Here is a 21,390-nt window from a genome sequence, read left to right as displayed (position 1 = left end):
CATTATAAAACAAAATTTTTACTTTTTTTTATCGTTATAGTTTTTACATTTCAAATTGTATATTCTGAAACAGAAAATATCCTGATATTACATTTTAGACAAATAATATATTAGTTATGATTTATAAGGCATAAGAATTTAAAGTTATAACTTATAACTCATAAACTATTTAATAATAAATTAATAAGTATTTATGTTGTCATTAGAAAAGTTAAAATTTGAAAAATAATAAAAATGTTATTTTTTAACTTTAAAATTATATTCAAAAATATTTTTCCAAAAACGTTCATATAGCTTCTGAAATATAAATTATAATGAGTGTCTTGCGTTAAATGGATCATCCGGTATATTCATATATCTAATGAAGTTAAGAGCTAGTTTGGAATTTATAACCAAGAACAATTCAATGGAAAAAATTACGTCATTTTTCTATACATAGTTAGATAGTATAGAGAAGCGATTTTTTCATCGTTCATAAATTGAAATTTGTACAGCGTTTGCGCAGTTAGATAGATGCATTATACATGCTATACGTGGGTTATTAAAGTGTAATAAATACTATACTTAATCATCACATTTTAGATTCAATAAGCAGCGCGAAGAATGTATATTTGGTATTACAAGGATAAGCGTTCTTTTTGTTTGGTTGTTATCAATTTTTTGAATAGGAGTGCCCGACCGTTTAATTACGTCAGTATCTACCTACTTATTGAATTGGCTGGAAATTAATCACACAAAAACTATAGAGAGAAAACGTATGGAATTTTGTCAAAAAATTTCGACAATTTACTAAACAAAAAGCAAAGTTTATGGTTATAACAAAATAAAATAATATTTAGAAACATAATAAATATTCATATTATTATAGGCATGCACTTTTTATAATCTGCTGTAAAAAATATGGACAATTATAATTGGATAGTGTACATTTTACAATCGCGTTTCATGTTGTAATATGCTAACACGTGCCTACCTACCAATAGGTTATATTATGTGTTTAGGTTAATTAATTTTAAATTTCAAGAATTAGGTATGAACAATAATTTCGAGTTTCAAACTCAGAATTATACCATTTTAATATTCGTATTTGTAAATATATCAATGTATACCATTAAATTCTTATTAATTATTTATTCTAAATAATACCTCGAATATATTAATTGTTTAACGTTCAAGTTATTTTTATTCACGGTGAATTTATGATTTTATGACGATATTATAATATTGTCGTGAGATTTAATTACCATAACATGATATATTTATGGTTGGTTTATTTTTATATTAATACTTGAGATTTGTAGTTTTTAGTATTTTCACTTGACATTTTAACACAAGGTTAGTGGTTATAGTGGTTACTGGTTACTATCACACCATATTAAATTTCAGTGTATTTTATTTTATAGGTATTATATTATGAATTTTTCTTTTTGTATGTATTCAATAATTCTCCCATTTCCCAAAGCCGAGCTTTACGACCTATAATAATTACAACGAATTCGTTTTTAATTTGTTAACGTTATAATATTATCTGTTGTGATTTGCTTCAATGGAATTTGTAATTTTGAGTATCGATAATTGAAATTGTATTACATTATATTATAGATACCAAGTAAAATTTGTTTACGTCGATGACTCGCCAAAGAGAGCGTATTCCACTCCGTATTTACTACACCTACTTCAGAACTTTCTAGCAATAATTTCCTCCGTGAATGTGGCAGATAATATTCAAGTATCATTTATGAACTTTTTTAACCGAATACAGGTAACAAATCTGTAGACTAGACATAATGACGTCATAATATATAACGTAAAAAAAAACAAATATGACCATCTATTATGAAAGTGGAATTTTAATAAAATTATACTGGAAGGGATACTTTATTATTGAATACCTATTCTAAATTTCTATTGTAACTTTTATATTATGTCAATGAGTAATAACAAGTTTAGGAACTTGTACTTGAGGGAGCATGTTTTTAAATAACTGTTCAAAACGTATAGCTAAATGATATAGAAATTCGTTTTATAATATTAGGATTTATGAGTTCATAGACATTTTCTTTTACGTGTGAGTACATGTTTTGTTATATTTGTATTTTAAGTGCACATATTTCGCTTACATTTTAAAATATGTTTTTAGGTTTCCTTTCAATGTCTCTATCTCTCTCTCTCTCTCTCTCTCAATAAAAGAAAAAACAACAAAAAGAATTGAAAAATAGATCTTCATTTATACGTTATTGCAATATAATTTCCAAACATTTTATACAATCGAGATAACCACTGGTAGTCACTATACACGTTTAAGTTTAATACCTACAATATTAATTTTTTTTGCATCTAAATACACATTTAAATACCTATTATTAGAACCTTGTACTAGGTACCTACTTCATTTTATACTAAAAAAATATTAATTAATCGAATAAATAAATATTTAATATTATATTCAAATTCTAAAATACGCTTTAATATTAATTAAACCATTAATGGTTGTTGATGAAACATAAAATTAATGAATGTTTAATAATCTGATTTTATTTATAACTTATAATTTTATTACTATTATCAAATAACAATCTGAAATGTGACTAGATAATAATTCTTATGAATTTTGAAAAGTATCGGATTTTCAAATAAAAATACGTCTGATATACAGTTTTTAAGTATTTAAAATACTTAATTTAAAAAGTATTGTAATAATTACTATAAATATAAATAAATGCATTTAATCAAATACTTTAGAAGACCGATGGTCAGTGATCATACTGGTCACAGAATATCACGTACATAATATGTAGGTACTCGTGGGCGTTTATCACCTTTCTCTGCGCGATGTCCGAATAAAAAAAACCGACGGACGAGTGAAATTTTCAGTCACTAGCAGTTAGCACTTCAATAGATATCGAATGACCTGTATCTATATATACAGTGTGTTTCACCAAGCATGCCACCACCGTTATTTGCTTCTGTAATGAATTTATTCAAATTATGATTTTTGGAATTTTCAAGTACCTACGCCTGAGGACTATAGTTTCAAATACTTTGATTTTACACAAGTATCGTTAAAGCAGTGTTCAGATACAAACCATTATTTTTTTCCTATAAATTGATAAAAAGACGACTTTCTACAATTTTTTGGTATTGTGTCTAAATCAAAATTCGAACAAGAAGTTTTTTGAGTTGTTAAATTTGTGTCTTAAGAGGATTTCAGCGCATCATTTGTTTCCTCCATCTGACTTACGAGTAACATAGCAAATTTACGCTTAGCAGAACCAACCCTGTATTGTTACTTTTAATATTAGAGTGAATTCACCTATTATCAAACTTTAGGTTAAGAACATTACTTGTATCGTTGCGTTGACTTTTTTACAATATTTTAATTTTTATGCAATTTATAAGCATTTTAAAATTGTAATATTTGACACTGTCATAACTTTCATAAAAATTAAAATATCATAAAATAATCAACGTAGTGACACAGCTTGCTAGCCAGCTGGGCAATGTTCTTAACTTAAAGTTTGATAATAAGTGAATTAACTAAAATACTATAAGTGACAACATAGGATTGGTTGTGTGGTAAATACATTTGGTATGTTGCGTGTGGGTCACACACTTGTATAAAAAAGTGTTTGAATATTATGATAAACAAATGTAGTGTAGTCGATTTGATTTAAGTGAATAAATTCTATATTATTATAATTTATAACTAATAAATTAATTTCACAGGCTTCAAAATGTTGTGTCCAAATTAAATCATACCAGTTTTTCATTAAGTCTATATTATAAAGTTATTTTTCATTAATAATAAAATAATTTTATCCAAGTGCGGCCTGCTGAATCATCCTGTATACCACGATGGTGGTACATTGGTACCTATATGGCGATGGGATATTTGGCACGTACGTTTACGTTTTGTCGATTGACCCTGTTCACTATAGTAATGTATTATACCTATGTGCGTGTATGTGTGATGCGCGTGTGCGTTTCCGTGACATCATCTCTCCCTCGCCGTCTTGTACCTATTATATACGTGTATTTTATAGTTGTCTAAACCACATTATAGTGCAAAAAATAGGGTTAACTTTATGGTTCAGTATAATACAAATAACATAATATGAATTGTATTAGTTACTATATTAGATGTATAACCTACTGACTCTGACTTAGAGACGTCTATCTGTACATAAAGTCCCTAGCCTTGGTAATAACACCGATAACTGTGGATATAGATTATATATAATATAAGTCGTTTCGTAGTTAAAAAGATGCATATTACATGTAGAATCTATAGATACCTTATGAAGTAGCTATAGTGGGTATAGTCATAAGTATATTTGAAATATAATTATTATTTATTTGTCTAATTAATTTATTACCATATAGGTAGTAGGTACCTTATCATTGTTGTCTAATAACAGAATATTATGTTCTTTGTAAGCCGATTTCACCCTGGAAAAAATGAACGAACATAAAAAGAGGGTAAGTGGATATCGCTCTGCTGTACAGTAAGCTACGAGTGGGTCAATGTATAATGGATTGTATTAAACTTTTATGATATAATTTATGAAAATTTAATGATATAATATCATTGTATAAGAAAAGCGATTCTGAGCGGAGACGGTTTGTCAGTCTAGATTTTTATATTATTATTATTTATTATAACCTGTAAGTTGAATTAATATTATAATATTATAATTTTTTTATCGTTTCTATGGTGATTAATAAATCGTTAGAAACTAAAATCCCATTTTTAAGGTTTTTTCGTAATTTTTCGGTGGTTTTTCCTGTGGAATTAAATAACTATTTGAGAAAATTGAAAAATGACCTCTCTAAAGCACCATCTTGATCTAATTTGCTAAAATATAAGGTAATATATGTTGAAATCGAAGCACTCCTTCTGGTAGAAATTTTGTATACAGGTTATAAAAAAAAAAAAATAAAAAAAAAAAACACCATTGTAAAACCAATAGCTTCCTCGCTCCGCTCAGAATCTAAAATATGTGGCTCATATTACTACCTACAATTTTTTGCAGCACCATCTCCAAAACTTTTGTCAAAATCTGCTTAGTAGTTTTTGAGTCTATAAACTAGGTTATGTCGGACATTGCATTTTTAAATAATTAATTAAATATAAAATTCTTTCATCAAAAAAAAATTGTTATAGCAACGCAGGGTAGCGTGTAACCAAGTCTTTAACAATTTTTTTAAAATTTTTATAAATGTTTTTTTGTAATAAATGGCAACTTTATATTATATAATAAACAAAAATACTATTCAATTTTCTTGAGCCAAAATGAAATTCATGTGTGAGTCAGTTGAAAAACGAAGCAAAGAACATTTCTTAGTCTCAAGGAATAAGATGTGTGAACAATTTGGTGCCAATTGGTTTAGAAGTTTCCAAAAGCCTCTAAGCCCCATACAAACGTACATTCTTTTATATAAATATAATATATTATAAACTATCTAGGTGTATAATCCGACTTAGCCCGGGAAAAAAATGAACAAACAGCTGACGGCGCTACTATATCGTTGTATCTAGATTTTAGTGTACCTATCAGCTCACAGCAAATCGTTAATTTTTTTTATAGATTATCTTAATCATAATTATAAAATTAACTGAACAAATTTAAGTTAATACAATATTGACGATTCATATAGCCGATATAACAATATAAAGAAAACATTAAACATTTTTTCGTTTGGGCCAATCGTTTTAAATCCACATAGGTGATAGTATTATATTATACTAATAATGATAATAGTGATAACCGATGGACTGTTATACAGTTAGTTCCAAAAAATGAATATAAAATAGTATTTCCCTTCTTATTTTTACAGACTTAAGACTGTCAATTACTGCGTTTTCATTCGACAGTAATTGGTATGATTAAAAATTCGTCGTTTATTATTACTTTAAATTAACAATAAGTTCAGATGACTACGCCAGGGAAACTTTAAATTAAATTACAATTTAATTATGTACATATAATATGAGTTTATAGTTGATTTTAAACACTGTTAACAAAATTGTTATCACGTCTCATTTTTATAAAACTAGAAAATTTAGTTGACGTACAACAATACCGGTCAATATTATTTGCGAGGTTTTTTTATGAAAACAAAATTCGAAACCATCTTTCACATACAAAACTTTTCCTTTTTCATTTAACATTTCGATGACTTCGATTTCGGACATTTCAAATAAAATTGAATTAAAGAATAACCGTACTGAATAATACGAAACAGCTGCACATTATACTTTAAATATTAACTTTAATATAAGTCGAATTTTATGTATCATTGTGTTAACAAGATATTACAGTTTCATCTAATAACTAAATTCATTAGATTCCACTGATATATAGGTAATAAAAAAACGAATGATTATAATAATATAACAAGAATAGGTATATTTACTACTACTTTATAGCTGGACTCAATTCGGCTAGGTATGAAATTTGAAACTCAACTATACGGTACTCAACTCTAATGTAGCCAGTACTGTAATACATACATGTATTGATGTACCTACCTAACTGTAATATTTATTATGAAGAAGAAAAATTGGTCTCTCGGTGAAAATATGAAATTGGTCTGCTTACATTTTGGTACTACTATAATAAAACCAAATGGCACCACTGGTTCAAACCTAGTCGTCCCCCGCGGGCCTCGACCTCTCACGGGCTTACACTAGTGCGTATTTTCGAATGCAGTGTATAGTTTGTTGCATTTCTATAATATATGCGATAGTTTGGCCCATTATGTAAACAACATGGTATGATCGCAAAGGTCTAGATTTGGTCCAAGTCCGCGCAATACGTCACTTGCTTACCCGTATTATCATATTGTCATTAAATTATTATTACTATACACTAGGCTACGTCACGTGCTTACGATAAAGTTACGATCATACCTTGTTTTTATAACATGGTTTGGCTGATCCGCGGTAGTTGTCAATTTGCTTATACCTAAATTAAGTACTTAGTACGGGTTATTGCTCAAGTTTGACGGATGTCGGTTAGATACTCGAAGTTTCGACTATTTCACGTATCAGTCACCAACGCGGTGAATCGATTAGCCGAGCACAATTATTTAGTTTCTCTCCCTTATTGTGGGTCCGGAGAAGACGGCAGCGTTCTGACGCTTCTATATTTTGGACTTGCCATGCGCTCAAGGGACCAGAATCGGATCATGGAGAACTACGCATTTGTTATTATTACAACAATAATATAATTTTTTATCGTTCGTATTGGATAGTTACAGTGATCGCAATTCGTTTGCAGTGATATATATATATTATATTATATTATTTTTTTTTTATTACGGAAAACGAATTTCACTATCGAAATACCGCGATAATGAAGCGAACATAATGGAGAGACGTTTTTCTGTGTAGCGGGTCAGCGACGAACTGGACTGATTTACCTTATACCTACCAACCTATAGTTAATATTTTTGAATTTAAAATTTAAAACTTGTTTTATCACACACTCTGTTAACAGCACAATATATTTTGAATGTGTTGTAGCCATGTGGCCGGTTCCTAAATATAGAAACGAAAAAAGACACGTTTCTCAGAATGAAGAATCCTCCCACAGAACGAATTTTGACACGCGTTTAACAATGTTGTTATTATAGTTAACTATTGAATACTAGTGACGTAAGATAGATGATTAAAGTAACTATTTATACAATTATATTAATATTTATTATAATACGACAATGGGTCTTTTAGTACTATTAACATTAAGTAAGCAGGTCATCAGGACACCACCGTCTCTTAAGCCTTTTTAATGAAAATATTTTAGAAGTTATACGTGTATATCGGTAGATAATTATTTATAATTATTATTACCTGCCGATAAACAATGTTGTAGACACAATTTTAAATCAATTTGTGTATAAAATAAAAATTATAAAATAATTAACATTTTCATAGAAATTATGAATTTGAAATTTTTGAATCCCTGATGGCTGATTATTGGTTATTGTATGAATTGTAAAAATAAAAGCAACAATTAAAACAGTCTTATACTGTATAAAAACAAATTATTTAGACTCTGTCCAATATTATTGTTGATGCACACAGATATACAGAAGCTAAAGGTAAATAAAAATAAGATCGGATATAATAATTATACCAGATCTTATTTTTATTTACTTATTATATAATGTAATAATAAATATAATGATACGAAGTACAAAAATGTATAGGTACTCAGCGTCTGCTGTACTATAGTGTGAATAGATTACTTAATAAACTTCATGATATATAGAGTTTTGTGTAGAATTCCAACAATTATAAACACTGAACAACGATAACAACAACAATAGTGATATTAGAATAACGTAACGAACAGTTTATAATACTCATTTAGTAGGTAGGTACATAATAATATTATTATTTATTATAGTCTAGCAGTAACACGGCGCTCCATATAGGCAATTTTGATGTAGATATGCATTTTTTAAATGGTAGTAGAAACATAACAATATAACTAATAATTGTTTAAGTATACATAATAATATTATACTTAATATTAACCTGGTAAATATTTTAATATATAATTAAATTTATAATAGCAAATAGCAAATAGCAAATAGCGTATTATAGGTATATATAATTATTATAATATGTATGTTGTACAAGTAGGTATGTATAATATACTCAAAGGTTAATAAGTGTAATAATGACTTCGCAAAATTTAAATTTAAACACATTGATTATTATTGTTATTTGTTTGAATTGAGAAATCTTAGTAAATTTAGCTATTAGTCTTATTAGAAGAACTAATTATTTGAGCGAGAAAATATAAACACAATAAAATATATACCAAATTTGGTGATATACATTTATTTTTGAATTCTAAAATGGAATTATTGTCAAAGACAATAAACTTATGATATTATATTTTTTTTAAAACCTTTAATAGATATTTTTAATTACTATGTATGTTAAAATAATTTCTTATTTTATCATCAAACAATGAAGGTTAGAATCTTTTAATGACCGGAAAAATATATAAATACATATAACATTTGTTCAGTTTAATGTAACTAGTAACTACCCGAAATTATTGTAACAATGAGTTTAATTTATCTTCTTTTTCGTGTGAATCTATTAAATGTTTATATTATGAAAACACAATAATTATGAATAATATTAAAATTAAAATTAAATAAGTTTAAAAAAAACATGAATTAAAAAATATATATATAATTACCGTCCGTATGTATATTATCATTGTTTATAACAAATTATAATCACATAACATTTTGGAAAATATAAATTATTTATATACTTTACAAATACAACATAATTAATTCTTAATAAAATGTTTTGTGTCCTGCTCATTTTGCTTTAGAACGGCACCTTAGCGCAAATCCTGAAAAATATTATCTAAGCAAATATATTTATTTAAAATCTACATGGATATTTTGTTTAAAATAAAATTTGAGGTGTTTGTTGTCATAGCAATACAGCAGCTATATATTACTCACTTTGCTCGCAACATTTTATAACACGTCTGATAATAGTATCAGAGAAATTTAATTTAAAAATAAGTATAACTTATTATCATTTTTACGTATGTTCTAGTGTCGTTAAAATGAGATTTGTCATCTTGACATCGTCTGTGGTTTTGCAATACTGAGCTTAAAGACAGAACTTTTGAAGTCACCTCAGACGCGAAAAAAAATATCGATTTTCAGTCATGTTGTATGACTCCCCGTAGACGACTTCGTGGTATTTTTGTCACGAAATTAGACGCAAATATATACGGTTAGTATGAAATATTTTAAGAGTTTTGAGCAGCAGAAAATAAAATAGAGATTATAAAGATAAAATAATATTATTACTAGATTAACGTAACAGTGTATACAGTGTATACAAAAAGTACACGGCAATCGTTCCTGGTAAAAATAATGAATAGTTCGTTCGATGGTGTTTTAATGTAGGTACCCAAATGTACCTATTATATATTTTTGTGAGACGTATTTTGGGCGAGGCGTTAATAATGTTTGATATAAATTTAAATTTTTTCCCCAGTTTAAATTTACAATACAGTAAATGGAATTTTTTTTTAAATTATTATAATTTTCTTAGGAAATTTAATTTAATTATAAAATTATAATATTTTGAACTGTGTGAAGTCTACTGTTATAATAGTTATAGGTATCACATATAATTTAAATACATTGCAGTTAATTACCATATACCGGTATTAGTGTATTATCAATAATCATGTAAAATCACTATTTGTTAATAATTAATAAAATTAATATCTTCTTGATCACTTTTTCTCCGACTGGTGTTCCAAAAAACGCATCTAACCACATATTATAACCATTGGTTGGAAAGTAAAATAATTATTTAAGTTACCAATATGTGTACCGATTTTGATGACATTTTTATGTGTACTTGGTGGGTCTTTGAATGGTTTAGATTCATAATTGGACCCAGTAGACCTAAACTGGGAAGGTGTTCAAACAGAGATTTTGAGATTTACGATAGAAATTATTGTTTATAAATGGTTGCTATTGGTTATAGGAGAAATAATTAGTAGAAATTAGTATTTATTAATTATTGGTTGTCATTGGTTATTCGGGCAGATCAGTTACAAGCATGCATCAAATCGAATTTTCTCACATTGCCTAGCTGCAGGGTGGCTGAGTTGCACTTAGTCTAGCGAGTTACACCCAAAAGAAGTTGAATAATCACAATTTTTTTAAGTTGTAATTTTTAACTGAACACGAAGTGCTTAGTTAGTACCTAGCATATAATTTTTTCGATTTATTATATGGTTTTATGATATAATTATTATGTTTTATCATTTTTGACTTTAAATTCGAACGCAAATACTGCTCAACAAATTAATTAATTAATTGTATATGCTATAATTTTACTTACCTAAATTACAGTTATATATATTCATATTCTTGAAATATTTTTACGACGTAGCTCAGTCTCATTCGTTTTTAAAATCTAAAAAAAAGTGTCATAGGAAAAACCGAAAAACTTACTAAGAGTTTATAGTTCAATATAGATGTGTATTATACGATATTTGATCCGTTAAAGTGTCTACGCTGGTTTTTCTGAAAAGCTATACATTTTTTGATTATATTTTTTAAGTACATACTTTGTTGTCATTACATAACAACATTTAAAATTACAAGTTTTTAAATTTTTTTTCAATGGAAACTAGGGCCTGGATGTTGATGACTATTGCATATTTTTTTAGAATATCATAGATGTTGTTTTCCTAGCTTAAAATGTTTTTTAATAACATACAAATCTATGTAACAAATTTTTATTTTGCATTTGTTTTGTATTTTTCGTTTTTAGGTAATTTTTTTTATGTTTTTTGAACAATTGAGAATAATTACGAGTAAATTATTTGTCATTATTTTATTTTTATATTTTCAGAAATTAAAAAAAATCTGTGATTGAAGTAGTAATAGTAGTATAAATGTATTAATAATAGTGCAACACAACTCCTCAAAACGAGAATGGATATTACCATTAAACTTAATTTAATTTTGCCTACCTATTACAAAAAATACTTAAAACAAAAATTTTAATTGTTTTCTAGATTAAAACCAGTTTTGAAATTACAATTTAAATTTAAAATCTCGTATGTTTATAAACTCTTATTTTTATTTTTTAAAATCAATAAACAATTGTATTAACATGATCAGTAGGTGGCGCAGTGTCGCACAGGGACAGGGTTATTCTCGCAAAATGTTAGTCCATTACTCCGTTTATCTAAATTTAAAATACTTATAGCTAATTAAATAGGTATATAACCTATTCAAAATTCAATTTTTATTTATCGAAATAGTCCAAAAATATACTGCTCCGAAATACGAAAGAAAAAATATAATATTTAGTCGTTCAAAAAAGTAAAAAACTTAAAAAAAAAAAATGATAACAATGAAATTGAATCATGTAAAGTAAAATATTTTCAAATAAGTTAAGTTAAAGGATTTTGGAATAATGATTGTAGACACTTAGTTGAACTACCACCTTGTATATATAGGCAATAGGCTGATCGCGTGTGCGTGATCCGACGAGACATAACGTTGGTTCAGTGCCAAAAATGCGAGTCAGCAAATTCGACGCATTTAAATTTTAAACTTGACATAACACATTGTTCTAATTTTTTGCTCGGCACACATTTACAGCTCCGTCATTTGTTAATTTTTGACGTATAAAGTTGACATTATTTTTAAGTTTTTTGAAATCTAAAAAATACGACCGCAGTGTTCACGCACGAATATAATATCTTATGAAATTATGTTATTATAAAGGCGATAATAATATACACACATGCATGCGCGTATGTCACATACACGGTGTGTGTGATTGTACCACAGTCAATAATTTTCTTAACGAGTGTCTTTTATTCTTTTTGAAAAGTTATTTCTAAGTTTATTGACTTCGAGAGGCGCTAGTAGAGGATTCTTTTATATTATAAATATTGAGTGATTCACCAAGTATTCTAACACCACCCCCTCCCTATATCCATTCTGCGTTTCTTCAAATTCTGATTTTTTAAATTTTTTAGTATAAAAACAACTTTATGAAGACTATAGCCATTTATATAAGGACTGTCATGTAGCAATGCAAACTTATTATTTTTTGAAGGAGAACAATCATTTTTTACTGTAATAATTGTTATTTTTACGTATACCAAAAGTAATCGTAATAAATTAATATTTCCATTTTAATTTTCAAATAGTAAGCCCCCCAGGTCTGCTTAACCTGTTATCATACAATGTTATCCATAGTGCTATCAGCTTAATAATTCTGAAAATGCTATAGTTCGAATTTGATTTTCATGGATAGAATTATTCGAAAAATCATATCCTCTATAATTTATATAATAAAAAAGGATAGTTGGTCCTCATTTAAAAATATAAGAATGTCACGGGGGGCAGGACACTGTTTAAAACGCACAGAATATAATCCATTGACAAATATCATGGTCCTTACGTATGCTTAAAAAATTCCAAAAATAAGAATTTGAATGAATTCATTATTTAATGAAAAAAATGAGTGGGGCGAGCATGCTCGGTGAGTCACAACTCACAATTCACACTGTATGTATTTGAAGAGTGGGTAAGTATATACAACCGACGCTGCAAAGAGAGTAACAGCGCTGCGTTATAAATTATTATATGGCGCACATAAATGTCTGTTTATAATTGCTTTAACTATATTTTATCTCGCGTACAAGTCGCTCGTTTAATAAAACACCTGCGTATGATTATTATTATAATACTTATTTTAATTCAGTGGTGACACGCATTAGTCGTAAATCGTTGTGCTGTGTTTGAACGCCTCCAATCGATATGTGTGTATATATATTATTATGTATTACGAAACCTCGTGATAACCTAACTTCAAATCGTGCTTAATATTATATTATATTTATCAATATAATATTTTTAATTGAAAAAATATTTATAGTGAAATCAGTTTTAGTAACCTATCAAATTTCTGTTAAATATCTACATGTATGTATATAAAAAAAAAATATTCTCCCACCCATTGAAAAATTCTTGATTGCGTGATTGCGACTACAGCTGTGTAGAACAAAGCTATTTATGTATTTTTATTAGAGCTAGGATTTAGATGAAATGTTATTTTTATTACTGGTTGTTTATAACGTACATATATAGCATCATAAGCAAATAATGTGTTTGGATTTATTGAAAAATTCAAATTTTAATGCATTTTTAAAGTTATTATACAATTTTTTTTTATTGAGTGATTGTAAATTATTTTACTATAATTTACTACAGTTGTAATATAACATTTATTGTCGTAATAAATGCAGCATATTGGCTGGGGTATTTACATGATAATTGTTGAGTCAGATATAGTATTGAACGTGTATATGCAACACTCGTCAACCACAGTTTTCAAATGTTTATACAAATAAAATTTAAGAGGCCATAACAATACTTCTATTTTAATAATTTTAAAGTGCCATCAGAAAAATATCATTAAGAAATATATTTTTAAATGCATAATATCTTAAGATATTTAAAGAATTTTCTTTTTAGATTTTTTAAATCGCAGCCTTATAATTATTATACATTATTTTAAATTGTCATGTAAATATGTAATGTCCTCTCGTACCACATCATAATAATATATCAACCGGGCACTATGATGTTTACCTATCTATACGGCTGAGTTATTAATAATTTAGTGGGATTAAAAACATCCAACGCGCAAGCGTTCGTAGCACGCGTCGTCTCTGTCTCGAAAGCCCGGAAACATATTATTGGTATAATATTATATACAGTGCAACTCACCAAACATGCTTAATACTCCCATTTTATATCCTTTGATAAAGTATTTACTTTAAATTACCGTAAGTAAATGATGAGAACGATGAGTACCTATACCTATCTTAAAATTAAACTTGAAATTTGAAACCCACAGTTTTTAAGTACTTATTCCAATCTGAACATTTTATTTCTGTGTCGGTACAAGTTTCGTGCTTTAATAACGGCCATTGGAGATGACTTTAGATCCGTGGTTCGTCATTTTTCATCCATTTGATAGTAGAGTGCACTCTATCATATCCATGGATATTTGGCGGAGGAACGACGGTACTTAAAGAATAGTACCTACTTCAATAAAATTATGTGTGTGGATTGTTGTGAAATTAGTCTTTCGAGTGACGGTGTGCAACGGGTACAATAATACTTTTTTTTGTGAATATTTAGTAGGTACCAATTGGTTATCACTTACTCAAAAACTGTTTGACATGAGAACAGCCTGAAAATTGTTGAAAAATGTCCAGTGTGGGAAACAATTTCTCGGCCCCCGAATCGCAGGCTAGGTTCAAAAAGTTGATGATGAGGGTCGTGGAAATGGACGTTAGAAAATGTATTTTCGGCAGTTCACGTTTAGCTTCATCAGTTTTAACATTAGTGACAAGCGTGAATTTAACTATTATTAATAATATTTAAAATATGGGAACATATTATCTTTGTTTTTATGTAAGATGATTACGATATTTTAATTTCTAAGCAAGCTGTAAGCATTTTATAATTGCTATCTTACATAAGTACTTAACTCGCTTAAGACTTGATGAATTATAAACTAACAAGACACAGCTTATTTTAACACAGATAATGCGTTCTTAACTATAAGTCTGATGATGAATTCCACTCTAATATTAAAGCTGACAATACAAAATTGGTTTCGCTGAACCCAAATTTGCCGTGTTACGCGTACTTATAAGACGAATACGACAAATGCTGGGGTGGCGTCCTTAAATTAAGGATCATATATTTTCAAGTACTACAGAGTTTTGTGAGGCATATTAAGAGTGTTTTGTAGTTCACAGACTTATTTTTTCAAAAGAGAACCTCTATTGTTTAACGTGAATCGTTGAGCAGGTGATTTTTTGTTGAAAATTTTGGTAATCCAGTTTCCGTGTTATTATAAGCTTTATATACATAGGATAATTTACGATGATTGATTTTCATATTATAGGAAGCTATGATGATTTAAAAATTAAAAATTGCTTATATTTTTATTAAAGATCATCTGACTATATCTGAATAATAAGTATTTTACTAAATAATATTTATTATTATACTTTATGTTCTATGTATAAACAGAGACAATAATATAAATAAATACTTTATTCATACTTGTTAAATAGGTAATTAAATACTTATTTTTATATCCAAACAAAAACACTCCATCAACAACATGTAAAAACCTCGCTAAGAATAAAAAACTCAAATTAAAAAAGTGGTGATATCAAAAAGGAGTTAAATAATTTCTTAAATTCATAATATTAAAATTGTTTATAACTATTTGTACTTGATGAAGTGAGATATTTTTATACAAATAATTTAAAATAGCTAGGTGGCTATTAATTTTTACTAAATAAAGATACAAAGTCGACATGAATATTTACATCCCCATTTTACATTTTTATAATATATTAACATATTATTACATAACACTATTTAAGTACATACTATGAGTAGCCGTCAAGCTACTACGGAAGTTAAATTATTTGTATTCAATTATCACACATTATTAAATACAAACAGTTACAAACAATTTCTATGCTAATTACTTAGCCCCCCCCCCCCCCCCATTGCGATATCACAACTTTTTGAGTTTTTTTACGACGATGTAAAATCCTTAAGATCATTGCATCTAACCTAAAATGTATTACTTTGACGAATAATACTTTTGTAATGGGCTGATGTCATTGAATAACCGTGGTAGCAAATCACCGAGTGAAATTTATAAATATTTTCTTCAATATTTAGTGTATTGAATTTAATGCATTTATAATTAGGTGATTGATTTTCGTAGTTGGGTCTGACCATAGTTGTATTTGTAAAAATATATATTTATTTACATTATAACTATGTGTGATGTTTGTGTATGAGAGCAATAAGTCTGAAAATGTTCACACCTAACGCCATCGATCATAACTTTACAGTGGCGACGGCGATTGGGCGATAAAATAAATGCATGTAGACTCATGTAATCATGTCTCATATTATGTACGCAACGAGTCCACGTTATGCTGTTATCCCCACTACCACACACTGTTAGTAATTGTATAGTTACATGATTAAGAAGCCACCGTTAGTGATAAATAGTATGGGATTTAATTTATAACTTAGAAATTATTTTCTACTATGTAGTAATTAAATATTATTATAGATACTAATAATATCTGAAGTATTATTGTTGTGGTTTGTGCAGAATGCTTATTTTTAGTAGATTTTACTTATATCGTTGTAATATATAAAAAAAAATTATTATTTTAAATTTTAATAAATTTAGGCTAGTATGGCACGCGCGCTGAATATAATAAAAATATTGGAACCTACACAAATTTCTCTCAACGAACAATATAAATTAAAAAGAAAAATTAGACCCAAGAATAAAGTATTTTACTCGGACCAGAAAATCTAGAAAAAGAATTTAAGTACCTACTTATTTAAAAATATTTAAAATACCTTTTGAATATATTATTGTATTTAAACACCTATATTTGAAATATTTTCGACTAATATTATTATTTTATATAAATACTACGTGAACTAGGATTATTAATGTTATCATTTGGCACACAAAGTTGAATAATTCTGCAGAATCTATAATCGTTTGTATTTCAATGTACATATCATTTTAACATTCTGTCAAAAATTATCACGACTATAATACGACGACGACCGCGGCGCTTGTCTCGCATTTACAGCTTACAGCTGATGTACTGTCGCCAAGTATATTATATGCAAATAATAAATCGCAAAGTTTGTATGTATAATAACGAGGCGATTGTTTCACGACGCACGATTATTATTATATAATATAAATATATATGCACATCGTACTATACTCGTTCTGGTCGCAACCCAACTTGCGAATATCGATCTCCGTCTGGTGACGTTTATTTTCCCTCTGTTTTTATCTCTCTCTCTCTCTCTCTCTCTCTCTCTCTCTCTCTCTCTCTCTTTCTCTAGCACGCGTTTTACACCACAATAATAATATAATATCCGTACGGAGACGTCGTGCAGTTCACTGCATATCCGTCGACGTATTATTTTCATTCATGCAGTGAAACCTGCACTCATTGCGTAATAAAACAGACAGTTACGGGGGACCATCAAAAGTTTCCGATGCTGCAAGTTTTAGTATTTTTTAGTCAAACTCATATGTTATACGTGTCTGTTTAATAAAAAAAAATCAAATAGTAAATATTAAATATTAACCCATACTATATTAGGTACACACTACAAACATGATTTAACACACGTCATACATAGTTATAGCTATTATAAATAAACGCAATTAACCTTATCGTTATCATTATGACCAATATGGTGATATAGGAGTACTTAAATTTATACAATATACAGTACATAGTACTATAATATTATTTAGACTTATACATATAAGAGTGAAATTTGAGCAAGTTGATAACTGTTAAGCGTACCTTGTGATTTTGTCAACATTTGAACTTTAAACTCTTAGGAAGAAATTTAGAAATGCATAAGAATTTTTGATATAGAAAAAGAACATATGAGGAACCTTGAATTTAATTCTCAACTTTTTACGCGAAAACAAAAATTGTATTATACTTAATTTGAAAAAAACTAAAAAATGTAAATAAAATATCTATAAATTGCACAAAAAATCTGAAAATGGTTGAAAATCATATCATGTTTAGCAAATGCTAGTAGGTATAAAATTACCTACTAGCATTTGCATTACTATTTATTGATAAAAATGTCAAGTCTTTATTTGAATTACAACAAAACAAATAAAATCGATGTTTTCTACAACTGATAGGATATGACTAAAATTCCCGTTTTTGCCTTATTATTTGTTCTAATAACTTTGTAAAGTACTGAGAATTTTCATTTTTGACCTCCTTATACTACTAACCAACCAAGTAGATCAAATTTGCTTTCAGAATCCACCATTGAAGTTAAAATTCAAAGCGTTTTTTTTTACTTTATAATGCGTGTACATTGTATAGGTACAGACACAAAAATTAAAATAAAAAACATTACATCATTGAAAAATCAATAGGTTTATATCTGATCCGAAAATATCTGGCAAAAAATTGATACCTACTCTAAAATAGAGTTCCTGGTTCAGCCGGAACTGTACTGGTTTTGAATAAAGTGCCAATGGGACAGGTAATATAAGTGATACGATTTTCCCCATAAAATTTATTTTCCTGGTTCAAGTAAAATAATATATTTATATTATAATAATATCAAATTAATGTTCTTTGTTGGCAGATGATCGACTGCGCCGTTGACCGCGGATAACGTTATATACACACAATCGCTGGCGGTGGTAAGTTGTATACAGTGTATAAACGCGAAGAACGCTTCCGGTAACGACGACCGTTCATCTTGGCTGCAGCAGCTACAGTTCCGGCCGGATATGTCCACACCGGCGGTCACCACTCCGGCGAAAGTCGCCACCACGGCGGACATCGAACCCGCCACCGTGACGGTCACCACGGCGAACACCATACCCGCCACGGCGACGGCTTTAGTCGATCCGACGAACAAACGTCGATCGCCACCAGAAAAGTTCGTCGGGAACGCGAGGCACGCGAGCATGCCGCAAATAGATCCTCAGCCTCGTCGTCTGCAGGAAACGACGATGAATGCCGCCACGAAGTCTGCCAAAGAGCAAACAGCGCTCCAGCAGCGTCACCAGCACGGCAGGTCGAACAGTGCGACGGCGTCGACGGCGGCTGAGAGGGGCGTGCATCGCGTCTTTGGAGGAAGCGGTGGAGGCGGTGCCGGTGGAGGTAACGGAGGCGGTGTCGGATCGGGGTTCAAGAGCAAGTTGCGCAACTCATTTCGGACGACTGCCAAGAGGATCCGGCAGCAGCAATCGGCCATCGACGCGCTGGCCAAAAATAGCCAAATGCTCGGGCTGCACAACCTCCAGGACAGTCCCAGGACGATGCAGGTGCAACGGGCCTTTAGCCGGGTAAGTGGCATGCCATTATGGTGATATGACTGATATTATAAAGCGTTCCATGAATAACGTCCTTGTTTCAAAAAATCATTATATATTAAAATACAATTTTAATTTTATCGATCAAAATATGCAATCACCACGCCTGAATAATGCGACACCGTCAGTTCTTAAATGAACCAAGCGATTCATCTCTAGTTTTTCCACCTCTGCCAACAACTCTTAAAGTTAATGAGAGGACTATCAAGAGAGAAAAGGTCTAAAGGACCGCCGGGTTATAGTTTCACCAATACACCCGACATGTTAGCTAGGGTTTGGGATGAGTTTGTTTGTCGTAACCGTAGGTGGAGTACTAGGGTGGTACATAATAAACGTTGGTGAAAAATATTTTAAAAAACTTGATAAGTAATTATTTTTACCGACGTCTTCGAGTTACCACCGTGTACGTGATTCGGGAGGGGCAGGTGTGCTTTAGAAGCTACCTTTTAAAACATTTTATTACAATTACTTAATTATTAAGGAAGCCCCAGAACATTCAACATTTAACCACAGTTGGATGATAGTAATAATAACTAATGCCGTACCTAATAACTAATAATTTATTTACTATTTTATATTATTTTAATATAACTTAAACGTTTTTAAAACTAATACCGAATATTTTATACAAATAAATTGATTTAAGTCGTCCAGTCATCCAGGTTGATGGCGAATTAATTGCATCAGGTACCTAGTTTCGAATGGTCGACAGCCCTTACTAATGGGAAGTAACTTATTTTGAATTTTGTCATTTCCACGGCCACTATTACAATATTATAACATCAATAATATTTTACCGGAGAATTTAAAAGTGTCCACTTTTTAGAGGTGTCCATTAATAGAGGTATCACTGTATAGTGTATACTTATGCATAGTGTCATTGAACTTTTCGTGAAATGGATATCTATTTTATAAAATTCAATCATTACGTGTAGGACGTTTTTATTTTCATGTAAAAGACACAAATTGTATCCAATTCGCGAAATGAAAACCTTAGTATTTTACACTTTATGGAATATTTTGAAATTTACAAAACCCATGTAACCATGATAGTAACTTTTCATGAAATGGTCATCGGAAATTGATGTATTTACCTAATTATAATTTATAACAATATACCTAATATACTAATAATATTAATAGGCATAAAAAATGAGTACTTACTTTTTACATTATTTAAATAGTATCAATAGAGAAATATATAATACCCGTATAATTTATAAGTTATAAATAAGACATTTTAAATTTCATATTCCTAAGCAGAATATTATTTAGAGTAGGTATTCAAAATCAAATTTTGACACGTAGTTTATTAATTATAACTTATAAGTCTTTAAAGTTTTGATGAGCAAAGTATAGTGAACCAACAATTGACGGGGTACCACTTCATTCCGCTCATCTAAACTTTAAATACCTACTTAGGTATAAATCATAAACTATACTCCTCCAGAATTAAATTTATATGACGTATGTACGAAAAAATATATGAAATAAAGAATTAAAAATAGACGGTGTCACTAAAAGGTTTAAAAAAGATAAAAACGATAACGATAAAAATAGTAAAAATATATATATTTTTTAACAATGTGGTTTTTAACAATTTCATTTAAAATCATGTAAAAAAAAGGTGGGTAAGTGGATGTCGCTCTGCTGTACAGTAATTAGAAGTGGGTCACTGTATAATGGACAGTATTAAATTTGAATTCAATGATATAATATCACTGTATAAGAAAAACGATTCTGAGCGGAGACGGTATATCAGTCTATGTATTAGACATATATATTCTTATCTATGGTATTAAAAAAAAATTTACCTATAATAGGTACCTATATAAATTCCAAAT

General features: G+C 29.0%; 1 protein-coding gene across 7 annotated transcripts in view; it reads left to right on the top strand.

The window, feature by feature from the left end:
- The window catches only part of LOC100167625 (calcium release-activated calcium channel protein 1), a 76,783-nt gene that overhangs the window by 39,029 nt on the left and 16,364 nt on the right, over nt 1-21,390 (top strand). For 4 of the 7 annotated variants that reach the window (XM_029491643.1, XM_029491642.1, XM_029491641.1 and 1 more), the window contains 2 exons: nt 9,599-9,781; nt 18,811-19,519. In XM_029491643.1, the coding sequence (XP_029347503.1) occupies nt 18,959-19,519 (561 nt within the window). In that variant the 5' untranslated portion in view covers nt 9,599-9,781; nt 18,811-18,958. Of the gene's footprint in view, nt 1-1,602; nt 1,763-9,598; nt 9,782-18,810; nt 19,520-21,390 lie in introns of all 7 variants that reach the window. The other 3 variants (XM_029491645.1, XM_008186185.3, XM_029491644.1) reach the window with 2 other exon arrangements.

Source organism: Acyrthosiphon pisum, chromosome A3 (assembly GCF_005508785.2).
Source record: "Acyrthosiphon pisum isolate AL4f chromosome A3, pea_aphid_22Mar2018_4r6ur, whole genome shotgun sequence".
NCBI lineage: Eukaryota > Metazoa > Arthropoda > Insecta > Hemiptera > Aphididae > Acyrthosiphon > Acyrthosiphon pisum.
Note: the sequence above shows the minus strand (reverse complement) of the source record. Positions and strands in the feature narration are given on the sequence as shown.